The 15,608-nt window shown below is 46.1% G+C and overlaps 2 protein-coding genes across 4 annotated transcripts in view; one reads left to right on the forward strand and one right to left on the reverse strand.

The window, feature by feature from the left end:
- LOC143316252 (beta-1,3-galactosyltransferase 1-like) overlaps window positions 1–4,083 on the forward strand; it is a 97,885-nt gene extending 93,802 nt beyond the window's left edge. For both annotated transcript variants that reach the window (XR_013076271.1, XR_013076270.1), the window contains exon 4: window positions 2,847–4,083. The gene's annotated coding sequence lies outside the window, so the exon portion shown is untranslated. The remainder of the gene's footprint in view (window positions 1–2,846) is intronic.
- abcb11b (ATP-binding cassette, sub-family B (MDR/TAP), member 11b) lies at window positions 1,969–14,780 on the reverse strand. 2 transcript variants are annotated; one of them, XM_076724106.1, is made up of 28 exons: window positions 14,702–14,780; window positions 14,573–14,591; window positions 13,870–13,899; window positions 13,731–13,782; window positions 13,376–13,656; window positions 13,204–13,291; window positions 12,399–12,532; window positions 12,141–12,312; window positions 11,931–12,055; window positions 11,683–11,857; window positions 11,196–11,309; window positions 10,977–11,087; window positions 10,739–10,864; window positions 10,123–10,326; window positions 9,876–10,046; window positions 9,545–9,746; window positions 9,392–9,455; window positions 8,877–8,997; window positions 8,557–8,727; window positions 8,229–8,333; window positions 7,787–7,948; window positions 7,498–7,701; window positions 6,623–6,864; window positions 6,085–6,241; window positions 5,552–5,749; window positions 4,219–4,425; window positions 2,833–2,979; window positions 1,969–2,408 (listed from the first exon to the last, which is right to left on the reverse strand). In XM_076724106.1, the coding sequence occupies exons 1-28, from the start codon at window positions 14,778–14,780 to the stop codon at window positions 2,208–2,210; spliced, it is 4,062 nt and encodes a 1,353-aa protein (XP_076580221.1). In that variant the 3' UTR covers window positions 1,969–2,207. The 2 variants fall into 2 exon arrangements, with proteins under 2 accessions (XP_076580221.1, XP_076580220.1); XM_076724105.1 differs by lacking the exons at window positions 13,870–13,899; window positions 14,573–14,591 and having other exon boundaries at window positions 9,392–9,438; window positions 9,513–9,746; window positions 13,731–13,766; window positions 14,664–14,780.
- Between the last annotated feature and the right edge of the window lie 828 nt (window positions 14,781–15,608).

Raw genomic sequence — 15,608 nt, forward strand, 5'->3', positions numbered from 1 at the left:
ACTCCAATATAATGGTTAAATAAATACAATGGAATATAACATCTAAAGCTTTATGTTTCTCATGAACCTCCACTGAGTTTATAAAATAAAGCTTAAAAGCTTCCACCTGATAACACTGAGCAGCAGTCTGTTAAGCTAACTGTCTGTCTCCAGCTAACCACCCTGGACAGCTAATGCTAATCTTCCATTTAGTGCTGTAGCATCATTGTATACACTCTACTGGTAGCATTTTAGCCAACAAGCTAATGCTAACAAAGTCAGCTATCATACAGAGAAGCTTTTCTCATTTTCCACCAACTTGAGGGCAAGAAAAAAGGAAGCTTTACTTTTCTTCCATTTTAGTTATCTTTTACATGTTTGCTGTCAGTTATTATATGGTAAATGTCCTTGAATGCGCCACCAGGTAGTTTCACAGTAGCTTGCTTGATTGGCCCTGGGCACATGTGGTAAAGCCAAACAGGTGTTTGCACTGAAATGATTGATTCATAGCCACACCCATCATCAGCCTGAGCAGAGGGCTAATTAGCTTAACTGACAGCACCTGTGCAGGTACGCGGCTCCTTTTAAAATGCATTACGGCACCACTAAAAGATGAAGGACAGCAGATATTTGGCTGACGGGACTGCGTGAACACCACCACACAGGTAGGTTGGAGAAAATGTCGACAGACTGTGTTTATTCTCTGTTTGTTTCGCTGGGGATCATGTAAACACAAATCTATCTTTCATTATCAGCTCTTATGTTTACACCAGGTCGTTTATGATTTAATTGCTCCACAAGATAAATAAATGTTTCCAAGCTAGGAAATATCTGGCTTTCATCAGCAACAGCTTTACTGCAGCTCCCACACCTGCAGTTTTTCAAGGCGCCTCCTTGTGTGATGTATTTTGTGTAGCTGTCAGCGGTGCCCAGGTGCCTGCTTAGACCACAAGCATTTGGCAGTTTACAGAGCTCACTGGGACGTCCTCGACAAGCGAGGCCATCCCTCCTTCATCACATCCACGGGGATACTATAAGAGGCTCACACGGTTTGATAGTTTTATTTAATTTCCACATAAAGCATAAAAAAACAGGAGCATACATACAGCATTACAGTTACAATCAGATGAAAAACACACATTCAGGAGCGATTCATGAAGCCATTAAAAGGAATTATCTAGAAGCACTTAGTCTACTGTACATGAGAGACATTACGCGATGTTATTTTTGATTTGTGTCAAATGGTTAAAAAGAACAGTCTGTACGTCATGTCTGTATGTTAAATGTGAAGCTACAGCAGCATTAGCTTAGCTTAGCTTAGCCTTAAGACTGGAGGCAGGGGCAAACAGGTAGCTTGCTAGCTCTGTCCCAGTTCACTCTTCTGAATAAAAATGTTGTACCTCATTTGTTTACACCGTACACAAACATAAACGCTCACTGGAGTTATGTGCTGTGTGTGTTAAATAGAAGCAACAAGCTAACTGTTTGCCCCTGCTTCCAGTCTTTATGCTAAGCTAATCACCTGCTCCCTCTAGCTTCATATTTATCCATCTTCTCATTTAACTCCTTTTACTATACCTTGAATGACAGGATGTATTTTGTCAAAACCATTGATTAAACGACATTAAATGTTTAATTATTTATATATACATATTTCTTTTCACTTAGCAAGAAGAACAAATTTCCTATATTACAATCAGAGTACAGTATGTGATAAGCAGTCGTGGAGGTTCTGCCATAACTGGCCCATGAACTCTGTAAAAATATTCAGGTTTTGTGTTCGGAAAACCAACTTATAGGCACATTGCTACGAACCAAAGGGCTGATTGGTGCAGTACACTGTGGGACACACTTAGCTTTGACTACCTGTACTGCATGTTGGCATTATTTTAAACGTGGGACACACTCTCTGCCACCTGATGGTGTGAACATGCACTTCAGCACTCGAGACTGTAAATGTGGGCACTGGAACAGACCCAGTATGAAAGAAATAAAGAGTTTCCAGCTGACAGACGATGAGTAACTACCTTAAAATGCCCCAAAATAGTGTGTGTGACTAAACACACGCCTCTCTTCATGACAAATCCCTACCTAAAATAAATACTGTACGAGGGAACAGGTGTGTGTTATACTTCCAGCCCTGGCCTCTCTTTACATGCAGCAGTAACGCTGCTCCTTACATTCGCTTCTTGGCTGCCTTGCTAATTGGCGGCGGTTTCCCTGAGCAGTTAGCTGATTGGTGCTCCTGTGGTAACCAGCTTATAGTAGGCTCCCTTCAGGGTCATGAGGTGGTCGTGCGTTCCCTTCTCGATCACATAGCCCCTGGACATGACGGCGATTATGTCCGAGTTCTGAATGGTGGACAGGCGGTGGGCGATGACGATGCAGGTCCGTCCCTCTCTGGCTTTGTCCAGGGCCTCTTGCACCGTCTGTCACGGGCATAAAAACACACACATGAAGCATCGCTGACAGGCGCGCACGCAGGCGGGAGGCATCGTCACTTCACAATTACAGCAATTTCACAATCATGCGTTGATTACTATCATTAAACGCTTCAGAGGATCAGTGAGCTGCAGAGGCCTCTTTGTCCTCAGCAGGGTTCAGCCTTTTTGAGCGGGAAAAGCTACTGCGTGGGCCCACAGACCATATTCATCTTTAAGAGGCTCTACTGGAGGCTTAGTATGAACTGTGACCTGCTGGTGATACTAATAGAGATGATGGATGATAAAGATGATAATGATAATAATAATTAACTGCGGGCGCGCATTGCTCCGTGTGCCTGGGGAATATCAAGCAGCTGCACTGTACCGTCGTGAGGTTTGTTGATTCAGCAAACAGTTTAATGAGGCGTACCTTCTCGCTCTCAGTGTCCAGGGCTGAGGTGGCCTCGTCCAGCAGCAGGATCTTGGGGTCACGTATGATGGCCCTGGCGATGGCGATGCGCTGCTTCTGCCCGCGAGACAGCTGAGAACCCTGGGCGCCGACGTTTGTGTCGTATTTCTGAGGCAGGCAGAAAGAAGAGCATCTATATTAAACATCCTAAATATTACGGTGAGTCACAGCCGCATTTGGACGTCTTATTTGTCTTGAAGCTAAAAAAGAAAAGCCTTCATAAAAAAATCAACAGGCAATAATGACTTTTACCTGGATTCAATAAGCAACAGCAACAAAATGTCACGAGGCCACCTTCTCCCTCTCCCTGAAGCTCTTTATTAATGGAACTTTCCACATGTTGCCCTCACACTTTCTGACCTCTCCACGAACATCCGAAGGCTAAACGTAGCTGCCACGTTTGAAAGAAGTGCTGTAGACATCTGCCAGCCTGATATTAGCTTATTGCAGATATATTGATATCAGAGTATGTCACCGATAAGCAACAAGAAATGTCAGCCCAGACTGTTAAGCTAGGTTTAGAAACTGTCTCCATTGCATGGTTTAAACAAATCTAAATGACCCATATCACATTTATTTTATGTGTTTATATATTAAAGAAAGCTTCAGCTGATTAATCATATTTCTACTGTGGTGGCTATTAAACTTTTCCTAATATTTGTATTTTACTTTTTAACCGCTCTTGCCAAGAAGTTCAACTTGGAGGTCTTGAAGAAGCTTTTATGTTCTGAAAACATGCAAATCTCTGTTGACCATGTGTTTCCTGGCCAAAATTCTGCTTTTGGATCTGTATTAAATGAATTTAATCTGATTTAAATTCAGGTTTTTTTTATTTCTGTGTCGACTGAGTTTGTGCAGGTCGTACAAAAATGTTTTTTTCCTCAAGGCTGTCAGAACCAATTTCAAACCAGTGAATGCATCCTGTTTGATTTTGCCCAGAGAGCACACATGCTGTAAATCAGCTGGCAGATTAGTCTACGCTGATGAATATTTGATTCACATTCGCAGACCTGTCCGCTGCCTCTGCAGCCCGGCGCTGTGGACATCCTCTCAGCAGCTCGGTAAAATTTGCTCTCAGCAGATTTGGGAAAAGCTCTTAAGAGGAAACTCTGAGCTGGAACTTGTAATGGCATTGAGGAGCAGTCCTACTGGTGAGATGAGACGCACTCACCTGAGAAGCCACACCTGTCCCTCATCAACCAGTGTGTGTGTGTGTGTAGTAAACCAGCCTCTCTCCCGTGACCTGCTCCCACATCATCTGCGCTCAGTGTTTGTTTGCCTCTGCTGACTAAACCTCATTTCAGCCTCACCTGCTCTGAAAAACCCCACACAGGACGTCCACAGTACCTCAGGGAGAGCCATGACAAAGTCGTGCAGCTGGGCCTTCTTGGCGGCGGACATGACCTCATTCATGCCGATTTCCCTCATGTTGTCGCCGTACTTGATGTTCTCCGCGATGCTGCAGTCGAACAAGATGGGCTCCTGGGACACGATGCCAATCTTTGAGCGCAGGAAGGGCACGTTGACGCGACTTGTGTCATGGCCGTCAATCAGCTGCAGGAAGAAATCGATTTCACCATTAGAAGAAAGAAAGAGAATAATCAAAGACTGGAAATACAATCCGCCTAATGAGCTATCAGAGCACCATCTCCACTGTAATTTCTCTCCTAACTATGCAGAGGTGACGCCGTCCTTTTTAAATCTCAGACAGAGAATCAGGACGACGCGTTTCCAAACCACTTCCAACTCAATTAAGGCCATTTGAATCTTGGCAGGGGTTCCTTACTGGCACGATGGCAAACCTCCATCCTGGTTTTTTAAAAGAAAGCGCAGAGTCAGCATGAATGTGTGATAGATAAATGATGTCATGTAAGAGTCAGAAATACTTCAAGTACGCCAAATGTCCCGCAGTTATTCTCTGACTTTGACCAATGACGGATTTTACTTTAACAAAGTGACACTGGAGCTCCACCGAGCCTCATGAGGACACGCTGAGGGCAGCCCACACGTGTGACTTCTTCATTTCAAAAGGAGATATCTGACATTTCCAGAAAGGTCAGCGGCTGCTCTGACAATCCAGAGTCAGACTTCTCATCAGCACGTATCTTTGTTGAAATATGCAAAGAATTCACCAGATTCTTCCTGTGCAGCTCCATGTTTTTCTATAATACGTATGTGTAACAGGAGCGTTTACCATCCTTGACTGTCTCCTGACGCTGTGGTTCATAATAGATGATGGCAAAACGCTCTGTAGAGCTGAGAAGAACTGCAGCGTCGGGGGATAATTCATCACTACGAGCGACACCTTTCACATACAAGTACTCATCTGTTAATGTAAAAATGTTAATTATAGCAGGTCAAATTTGAGGGACTTGTGAGAGACAGATTTAAAAAAACACTGCGGCTGCAGAGGCTGATGTTCTGACAGCATACAGCTGTTTCACTGGCTTACAGTACAAGTACTCGTGATGAGTAAACTTCATGGGAAGTAAAAGTAGCTCTTGTGAGAGTTGAATTATTATACTTTCTAATACTGGATTATCATTTTGCCAATGCATTGTCTGTGTTATTATAAGCTGTTCAATAAATGAAGTGCTTTAAATGGGGTACCTAAAGCTGTACCATTAACAGTGTACACTCCATACACTCAACGTGCTCGTGCAGTGTGTGTCCTCCTCACCACTCTGCCGTGGTCTGGATCATAAAACCTCTCCAGCAGCTGCACGCTGGTGCTCTTCCCGCAGCCGCTGCTGCCCACAAAGGCCAGCGTCTGGCCGGGCTTCACGGACACATTCAGCCCATTCAGGACCTGGATGTCTGGCCTGGTGGGGTAGGTGAACTTGCAGTCAATGAAGTCAATGTTCCCTTGGAAGTTATCCTGAAAACACAGCGGCGGGAGGGAGAGAGGGAAAAAAAAGCGCAAAGGTTAAAAAGCAGGTTAGACTCTGTGCAGCAGAGAGTTTTTAGCTCTTTGTTATTCAGACTGATTCTCATCTTTGAAATGGCTCCGTGGACTTTGTGTTTCCAGTGATAAAACAGCTGACTATCCATCCTTATCTCCCCCTTCTGTCCCTTTCATGATTGATGTGAAAAACAATAAACATGAATAAAAGAATAACAAATCAGACGTCTCATCTGGATCATTTTTTACACACTCAGCACGCAGCTTGGCGCCATAGCACATCACACGCGGCATAGCAGACGCCCTCTTACCCATTTTTCTCCCTCTGGACTGTAGACGCTGATCTGAGGCACACGGTCCAGCAGCTGGAAGAAGCGTGCTGCTGAAATCTTGGCTTTGGCGTAGTCTGGTGTGTAAGACGAGGCCCTGCCGAGGGCGGTGCCGCTGGTGATGATGGCTGAGATGACCCTGCCAGAGAAACCAATGTAAAGTAACTTATCCACCACTCTCTTTTACCTCTACTGGCTCACCACAGGGTCAGACCCTTTCTCCTCCTCCTGGTTCAATTGTTTGTTTTTGAGTTACTACTTTTAAAATATTCATGAAATCAATACCATATAGTAGTTTTCATTAGCAGTAGCAGAGTCAGCAACTGGGATTCAAATTACTTTCACACACACAGATTCACAGGGAAAGACTCCTGTACATTATGTAACGATACTGCTAATGCTAACCCAGCATTTCCTACTGCGTTCAAGTGGTGGAACACTTTTATTGTGAAGCAGTCACAGGAAACACAATGCGTTGGTCACCGAGGTGAGCTCTGACGCTGATGCCCTGTCCTCTCACCTGAACACCAAGCTGAAATGGAGCCCCTCCTGTTTCACCAAGAAACCTCCAAACCTGTAGGAGGCCGAGTTGGTCAGGAAGACGATGCACTGGGAGAAACCGTAGCAGATGCCGTACACGTTCGCCTTCTTCAGGGCGGCTTGATACGGAGCATCGAGCTGGCTTTCATACCGCTCCACAAAAACCCTCTCCTTCCCCAGGCCTGCGATGGTGCGGATGTTGTTCAGCGCCTCACCGGAAATCTGCAAATAAGGGGCTGGAATATCAATATCAGATAAAAACAATGGCAAAAAGCTGATCTGTACCTCATTCTTGTGTGTTTTTAATGTGTAAAGGAGGATTAGGTATAGATAAAGCATTGGCTGCTGCTGCAGTGAGCCCCTTTAGGGATCATTAAACTTTCCTCTAATCTACTTTGTTTGGTTGGGTGAGGTTTACTGCGTCTAGATGATTAAGATAGCTAAAGAAAGTTCATAGTAAACTGACTTTGGAATACTTTGATTGTGAACTTTCTTGCTTTCACTGTACTGGCCTCAGGTTTCCTCCGCTGTGTGTTTCAGTACCATAACTGCATTTTGAGCACGGGTGGCGCCAGCAGGAATTGAGCCTGACATTGTTAGCTCCGTTCCTAACTTGGCAAATTACAGGAGCCCCTAATAAAATGCTATTGTACCAGGATCTGAGCTGAGCTGCGGGGCTGTGGAGCTGTTCTACAGCGATGAGAGAGAGCTGAAACCTGGAGCCTAAAATAGACACCGTTGTTACACTGTCTCTTATCTGCTGTCAGTGGATAAGTCAGGATTATTGAGATGATGCTTTTGACTTGTCACTGTCAAGATGCTGAAGTTGTACAGTAGAGGCCAACAATACGTGACCTGTCCGGCGGCCTCCATGGCCTGCTTGTCCTCCTTCGCGAACCCTGTCAGCATCTTAGCCTGGAAGCCACCTGACAGAGCGATGAACGGCAGGAAGCACAGGATGACCATCGTGAGCTTCCAGCTGAAGTAGAAGGACATGAGGACGGCCACGCCGATGTTGGTCAGAGAGTTGACGATCATGCCGATCTGCGAGCCCGTGGCCTGAGAGGACGAGTGGAGAAGAAGTCGTGACTGGACTGAAGACTTTTCACAATGGTTATATTTGTGTACTGAGGCTGGAACTCACTCCTTGAACTTGTGAGGCATCAGTTGCCAGACGTGTGGTCAGAGCTCCGGGGCTGTTTCTGTGATCATCAAACCAGCCGATCTCTTGCCCCAGCATGGCGTGGAAGCCGAGCCGCCTCAATCTGCGGGTCAGCAGCTCCCCAGACTTTGAGAAGGCGTAACTCTGGTGACACACACACACAGGAAGTATTTTATTAAAGACCACCGCAGTGATCTTCAACATAATCTAATTTTCAGCGTCTTTGCCATCTCTCTTCACCAGGGGGTCAGAGCTCATGACTCAATTATAGAACAGCTTAGCAGGATGTAGGACAATCTCTCATCCGCAGAAGGCACTAACTTTCCAAAATAAAGGCCTCCTGTGACTTTACTCAACCTTGAACACAAGCAGGAGGTAAAAGCAGTAGCACCAAAGCAATCAGTCATGCTAAAGCAGACTCCACCTGCAGCATCTGGGTGAAGAAAGAGACCACGCCGACGATGACGAAGAACAGGCAGACGCCATCAATCTGCCTCCTCTGAACCACAGGATCTGTTATTGAGAAGGTCTGCACACACACAGGCGTACACACAGGCAGGCAGAAAAACATGTCAGTACAGACCATCATGCAATTTCTATGTAGATTTAAAGACTTTTTTTTTAGCTTACTGTCATATCAGACAAGTTCTTGCTTTAAAAAAAAAGAAAATAACAGTTTAAAGGCTGTCCCTGTGTCCACCACTGGGTGCCGCTACACATGAAATGATGTGTGATGAGAGCTTGAACCTCACCGCCAAGATCTGACTGAACAGCAGAGAGTAGACGGGGTTGACTCCTCCATTGATGGCCGCTCCGATGGATCCAAAAAGCATGTAGGGCCACTCGGGTGCGTTGTACTTCAGGATCCTGGCGACTGGAGCGGGCTCCACAAGCTCGTCATCGTCGTCCTCCGGGATGTTACTCTGAGCATTCACACAGACAAACACACATCAGCAGGAAGCCATTAAGAATTAACTGTGCGTGCTCTCTGAGGATTGATATATATAAAAAAAAAAAACTAACTGGAACATTTCTAGCAACCACCCACATATAAAAATGCACACACACAGACCTTGGATTTGTCTGCCTGTAACGTGGTGTAGGCTCGGGGGCCGACCTCTCCAGCAATGGACACAGAGGACTCCGGGATCAGATTGGACAGCTGCGATCGGGACCGCTGGCGGATCGAGTTTCTACAAAAATGAACAAGTGAAAAGATTGTTTCTGAGCTGCTGTCATCCATCACCTCATGCACATGAATATGGACGCGTGCACTCATTACTGGATGCTTGTTACGGTGGCGACAGAGGACCTCAAGCCTCCTCTGTTGTTGCACCATTTGTAAGTGGCTCTGGAAGATAGTGTCAGCTAAACGCTCCAAATGTCAAAGTAAATTTAAAAGGGTAATTAAGTAAATGAAGGTACGAGTTTCTGCCATGACAACTCCATTTCAGCCACAAAATGACTGCTGTAATAATCCTGTTTAGATGCACAGTCAGGACCAAGTAAATGGGTATTATACACACGCGAGCAAATGAGCAAGTGATTAAAGGGCAGGGGGCGATCGGGAATGTGCTTGTGTAATACCTCAAACTGGCGCGGTAGCTGCCTGCTCTGGAGATCCTCCCTGACTCCTCTTCTTTGTCACTCACTAATGCAAGAGATGCAATAAAGGGTAATGATCACAATCAGTAAGCCTTAGAGTCACTGCGTGTGGGTGAGAGCAGACGTTGGACCTACGCTGTCGAGCCTTCTCGTTCAGAGCCTTGTCTCCTTGGCTCTGCAGGGTGACCAGAGTGAAGTACACCCCCTTCCTCTCCAGCAGTTCGTCGTGTTTGCCCTTCTCCACAGCTCGGCCGTGCTCAAAGCCGACAATCACATCGGCGTTCTTTATGGTGGACAGCCGGTGGGCGATCGAGATGGTGGTGCGACCCATTCGTACCTGCGACCAAGCGTATGTTGTTGTTGCTAGTTTGCCTTTTACTCGTACGTTTTCGGCTCTGTCGCCTCATTGTGCTGAAGATGATCAAAACCTGAGATGATAAATCGATCACAGACTCGTCAGACTCACTTTATCCAGAGCTTCCTGAACTATGGCCTCGCTCTCGTTGTCAAGCGCAGAGGTCGCCATGTCCAGCAGCAGGATTCGAGGATTCCTGACCAAAGCACGAGCGATGGCGATACGCTGCTTCTGACCGCCGCTCATCTGACCTCCGCCTTCACCCACCAAGGTGTCGAATTTCTGTCAGATTCAAAATGGCGGGTTAAGTTATCAGTTGCACATGTATACGTTAAAATGCTGAACGCTGCTGCTTCACCTGCGGCAGGTCCATGATGAAGTTGTAAGCGTTGGCCTCTTTTGCCGCAGTGATGATGTCATCCATGGAGACGCTGGGTCGACCATAGCGTATATTCTCAGCAATGGAGGTGGCAAAGAGCACAGGCTCCTGCTCCACGATGCCGATCAGCGAGCGCAGCCATTGGATGTTCAGCCCTCTGATGTCATGGCCGTCGAGGGTCACCTGAGACGCAGCACACAAATGGATTTGCTCAAATTGATGGATGATGCTTTTAAAGTGCTTTGCTGCTATAATGTGTGTGGGGTGTATTTTTCTGCTGTGATGCTAGTTTCACATTGTGCGGTTGTTAGCCTTGTGCACAACCTCCATTGTGCTGTAAGTGGCTATTTCCTTCTCTGGAAGCAGAAAAGAAGAAAGTAAGGTGTGCAAAGACCTTTAATTCCAGTAAAAGTGAAAAATGAGGCTGTTAGGACTCATTGGCTGAATAATGAAACAGATTATCATGTACTTCTATCACCCTCCGGGGATGGTTATTTTTGAAATGGCTGGAATAAAAGCTTAAAAGGAAGGGGGCGGCAGCTACAGTGTGTCGAGGGAGTCTTTCATCTCAGGAGTTGACGAAAGTCAAACCCACCATTCCCTCTTTGGGGTCATAGAAGCGCTGGATGAGCTGAACAGCCGTACTCTTCCCGGCTCCGCTGGGGCCGACAAACGCTGTGGTCTCCCCTGAATTCACTGCAACACTGAGCTGGTCCAGGATCTGAGGAGAGATCACACAAGGGCAGAGACGCTGAACACCGCTGAAACTGTTTCCAGAAATTAAAATCTGCCCTCAGTTATTTATGGTAACGAATGTAGGAGCATGCAAGTACCTTGACTTCAGGTCTGGAGGGGTAGTGGAAGGTCACGTTGTGAAACTCAATGTCTCCTTTGACCCTGTCGAGCTTGTATCCGGCCTCAGATAAACAGTCAATCTCAGGCTCCTGACCACGACATGTGAAAAAAGAGACTTGTCAACAAGAAGCAATGATTTCCTGTGAAAATAAAGTCAATTATAAGGACCAGAAACGTGCTAAATCAGGTATTCTCACTCTGTCGATAGTCTCAAAGATGATGGTCGCAGCTCCACGACCTGCAGCAAAGGCCTCCAGGCATGGGGAGGCCTGCCCCAAATTCATGGCTGCTATCAAAACACCGAAGAACACCTGGAATGAAGAGGTCAGTATGTTAGAGCTGCAAAAACCTTCCTGCCCTGCACAAAGCACTGTTACGAGGCGCCATGTTGCACGTGTGACAGATTTAGATTTGTACAGGATGGTGGTGAAATTCTACATGTGATTTATTTTTCAGAGGTTTGATCTTTCTTGTGTTTTTTATGCCTTGTCCATGTACATGATAGAAACTGAATAAAGGAAAAGGGGGATTCAAAGGGTGCTTATAAGAGATGAAACACCAAAAGGCTCAAATCTTCCAAATCACAAAATTAAACCAGACGCTGAAACCCGACAGGAAAGATTCATCATTTCACCGCTGCCTGCAGTGCTGATCTAAAATATGCATGTGTTGTCAGTGTGATACCTGCAGCAGCGTTCCTGGTGTGTACTCCGCAGTGTCCACCACCAGACTGGAGCCATACCAGAAGGCCAGACCATAGCACAGAAAGATGATCAGCCACATGTATCCAGTGAAAAAGCCCATGATCAGACCTTTTCTGATGCCCCAGCGCTGCGCCGAGACCAAGTTCCTGTCGTACCTGTAGACGAGGAGTGGAGCTCACCTCAGCTCTATTCACAGATAGACTTCTACTTGCGTCTGGCAGATTTTACCTTTGCACTTCTTTCAACTCTCCACCGAAAGCAGCCACAGTCCTGATAGACGAGAGGACCTCGTCGGCCACAGCTCCAGCTTTGGCGTAGGCCTGCAGCTCCATCCCTGTCAGCTTGGCCACAAACTAGAGGAAAAACAGAGCAAAGCAAAGCTGACGGAGAAGACGGGACGAAGCTGGTGAAGTCAAGTGAAGTTAAATCAAGTCTCACCATCGCCATTAAACCAGCTCCAATCCCGATCAGTGGACTGGCTGCGATGATGATAAGCGTTAACTTCCATCCTTTCACAAAGCCAACGCAGAAACCACACACAAACGTGGTGAAGCGCTGCAAAAAAATGGCGACTTGATCCGCAATGGCGTCGTTGATCTTGTTGATATCACTGCAAGACAGATACAACCACTGTAACGTGCCAATACACCAAAATGCTCCATGAGACAGAAATCAGGTGGCCTCTGTCCCACTCACTCTGACATGCGAGTGTTGAGCTCCCCGACAGAGGTGCAGTCGAACCAGCCGATCTCCATCCTCATCACTTTGCTGAAGTATATTCTCCTGATGAGCTGAATCTGCCTGGCAGCGGCCGTCACCCACAGGGAGATCTGTCGTAAAAGAGGTTATTCTAAGATCTGTTTATTGTCAGATTTACAAGCACGCAGGGCAAGAGGCTGGCATCGGAGCCCTGACCTTTGACCTCCTTTTGAAGGATGAAAAGTGAAACATCTGAAGAGGCACTACACCCACTTCACATGATGAAGATTAGCATATTCTGGTTCATAGTCAACTACGACTCAGTTCAGTTTTCCTTAATTTTCCAATATAGAAAGAATTATTACCTCCGTCTGCGTAGAAATATCATAGAAAGCCTCCAAATGGCACAGAAGGTGGTTAGAAAAAGAGCTTTTTAAATGATTTTACTCATAAATGGAGGTTGGATTCAGGCCTGTAATTGTTCATTAGTGGGGTGGCGGGGTTGTCATGAAAAGCTTAATACCTGCAGTGTTTAGGGACTGTGGGAAATAGCCTGAGAGAAGAGAAGAGATGACTATTTACAGAAATCTGTTGCCATGCAGTTAACATCGTTTAAAACAGAAAGGAGCTTGCAGGCAGAATGCGGGCTGCAGGAGGAGGCCTTCAGAAGCTGCACTTCATCGTGAGATAGGATCAAACTGTGCCATGCTGATCGAATTTAACAGGTTGCAAGGATAACACAGACTAATCTAATTTTAGATGCGTCTGTTTGTGTGAAAATAATGGCGAGTTCAAGACCAACCTGAAAGTGTCCCAGCACGAACACAGCTGCTCCAATGCCAACGTAATAGAAGGCGAATTTAGTCATTTCATATTCAATGTCGAGAATCCTGAAAGACACAGTGAATGAGCTTCATAAGACGTATTGGATGGTGGAAGAAGACCACCGCATGCATTTCTCACAGCCCACTCACCCACACGACCTGACCTCCGGCAGTGCTGAAGTGTTCATGGAGCTCCAGTCTGACTGGTACAGCAGCTGGATCAGTGCGGTCTGGTTCTTCCACTGGATCGTGTTGTTCACGCACTCCCTCCTGTCGTCGCTCAGTATGTTCAGCTCGATGTCGTAATCGATGAAGGTGTCGGTGAGCAGGCCGAACACCAGGAGCATGAGGGGCTGGGCCGAGCCGTGCAGCACCGCGCACACGCTGCCCGCCACCATCATCAGTATGTCATTGCACGTGGCAAAACGGAACTGAAACACGCACTTGCATTAGCACCAGCAAAGGGGAAGAGGTACACAGAATGAAGTCTACAAAGGTGTTTTACCAGCTGGAAGAAGCCAACTCTGATGGCTGGCTGCTCCTCATTTTCTGCGCCCCTGTTTGGAATCAATCAATCAATCAGTTTTTATGTGGGATGAATGTGGAAAAAGTAGCTGCAGCCTTTATTGCTTTCTTTTACTCACTTGTCATTGTCCTTGGAAGCTGGGCCCTTCCTGCGTGGAAGAACACAGAACTCACTGTGAGCCGCCAAACATGTCACAACAGCCTGCAGTGCATGATGATTCCATGCACAGATGAAGCTGAATCCACGAGTTACTGCTTAATAGGTCATCAATGAGCTAACTTCATGCATGTAGACCAGCTTTAATTCAGTTGATGATCCGCTGAATACGGTGGCCCTGAGAGCTCAACTCACCAGATTTCATTGTGTTTTCTCACCTGCGTTCAGCCATCATAACTCAGGCATTGCTATTCTAATTACTTAAACATGCTGTGTTTTGTACTCCTATCATATATCTGTTGGTGAAGCCGGAATAAATGCGTGTACACTGGCTTCAAATACACACATGCAATACATATACACAAGTACACGTGGCCAAGGTCATTGAACTCCATTTACTAGAAAACTCTCTCGAGCTACTAAATAGCTGAGCCTGAGCCAGCTGCTTTTTCTGGCTAACTGGTGGTGGCACTGAAGTTGTGGCACCGTGCACAGATATTAAAACTGATGTCGTCTTTGCAGGACATCCATGTCGACACCAAACCCCAGAGTGAAAACAGTCGTTTTCTACAAGCGCGCTGAGTATTATTTGTAAAAAGTTGTGTACAGATCTTAAAACAGTAATCCAAGACGGTCTCCTAAAAATGCTTTCATGAAATACTTACATGTAGGGGCCAGCTGGTTCTGCAACACAAGAATAGAAAAGAGGTTCATTTACACTTTACATCTGTGGCTGAAACTCTATATGATTGGAACATTTGACAGTCTGGAGATTAAACATGATTTTGCATTACCTCCATCTGAAAAGTCATAGCTGTGGTTTTCCTGTCCCAGTTTTTTAATGCTTTGCAATTTCACTGATCCCGACGGCATGTTGACTCATCTAGGAAAAGCAAAATGAAAGCGCATTTCAGATGTCCAAAAAGCAGAATAATTAGAGTATGACAGTCGTGTCAAAATTTAAATCCCACTTGAGAACACATTTATTCTTCTTAGCAGTCATCCACTTTCGAGGAAAAATAAAAAGGCTTTTGGTTACGAGTCCTCTTAAACGTGAGAAACTTACCTACGCGAGTCCTTTTCTCAGAAGACTGTGGTTCTTATCCTTGACTGACACTAATCACGAGTTCAAACAAACGGAAAGTGAAGCAGCAGTGGCAGCAGCGCTCCTGCAGTAAGAATCCAGACATGCAGTCGTGATCTCCTCCAGCGACACACTGGCGGATATTCACGTGCTCTTATTGAACACGACCGGGCTTGGTTGGAACTCAGGGTCAGGGTGTGAAGTTTGAGGGTAAGTGTCCTGTCGGTTTGTGCTGCCGTAAAGGCCACTGACCCCGGCGGGCAAACATTCCACTGTCTCTGCATCCTCGCTGGGTGAACGTGGCTCCTCACAGGTGATTGTCATCTCGTGTGTCACCCGGAGGAGATCGAATCTTCCTTAGATGTGAAGTCAGTTTATGACTCGTGCTAATGAGCTCTTTGTGTAAAGCTCGAAGCATGAAAACCTTGTCCAGTTGTTTGCGTGCTCGGTGCTGACGCCTCTGCTATGGTACACTGGATTATTACGCCAGCTTGCCTGTCAGCCAGGCGCATAATACTAATCAACTAGAAGCAGCATAACCCGAACTGTTTCAGCACTGACAAATGGTGTTTGGAGTGTTTGGACTGTAGAAAGGGCTTATGTCTCCAAGGCTCGAA

This window comes from Chaetodon auriga, chromosome 23 (genome assembly GCF_051107435.1).
Source record: "Chaetodon auriga isolate fChaAug3 chromosome 23, fChaAug3.hap1, whole genome shotgun sequence".
NCBI classification, from domain to species: domain Eukaryota; kingdom Metazoa; phylum Chordata; class Actinopteri; order Chaetodontiformes; family Chaetodontidae; genus Chaetodon; species Chaetodon auriga.

Coding starts and splice junctions, on each gene's coding strand:
- abcb11b (XM_076724106.1), bottom strand. CDS start 14,780: ATGCCGTCGGGATCAGTGAAATTGCAAAGCATTAAAAAACTGGGACAG. Junction 13,292..13,375: donor CCGGAGGTCAGGTCGTGTGG/GTGAGTGGGCTG, acceptor TGTGTCTTTCAG/GATTCTCGACATTGAATATG. Junction 12,533..13,203: donor TCGTGCTGGGACACTTTCAG/GTTGGTCTTGAA, acceptor CTTTTACGACAG/ATCTCCCTGTGGGTGACGGC.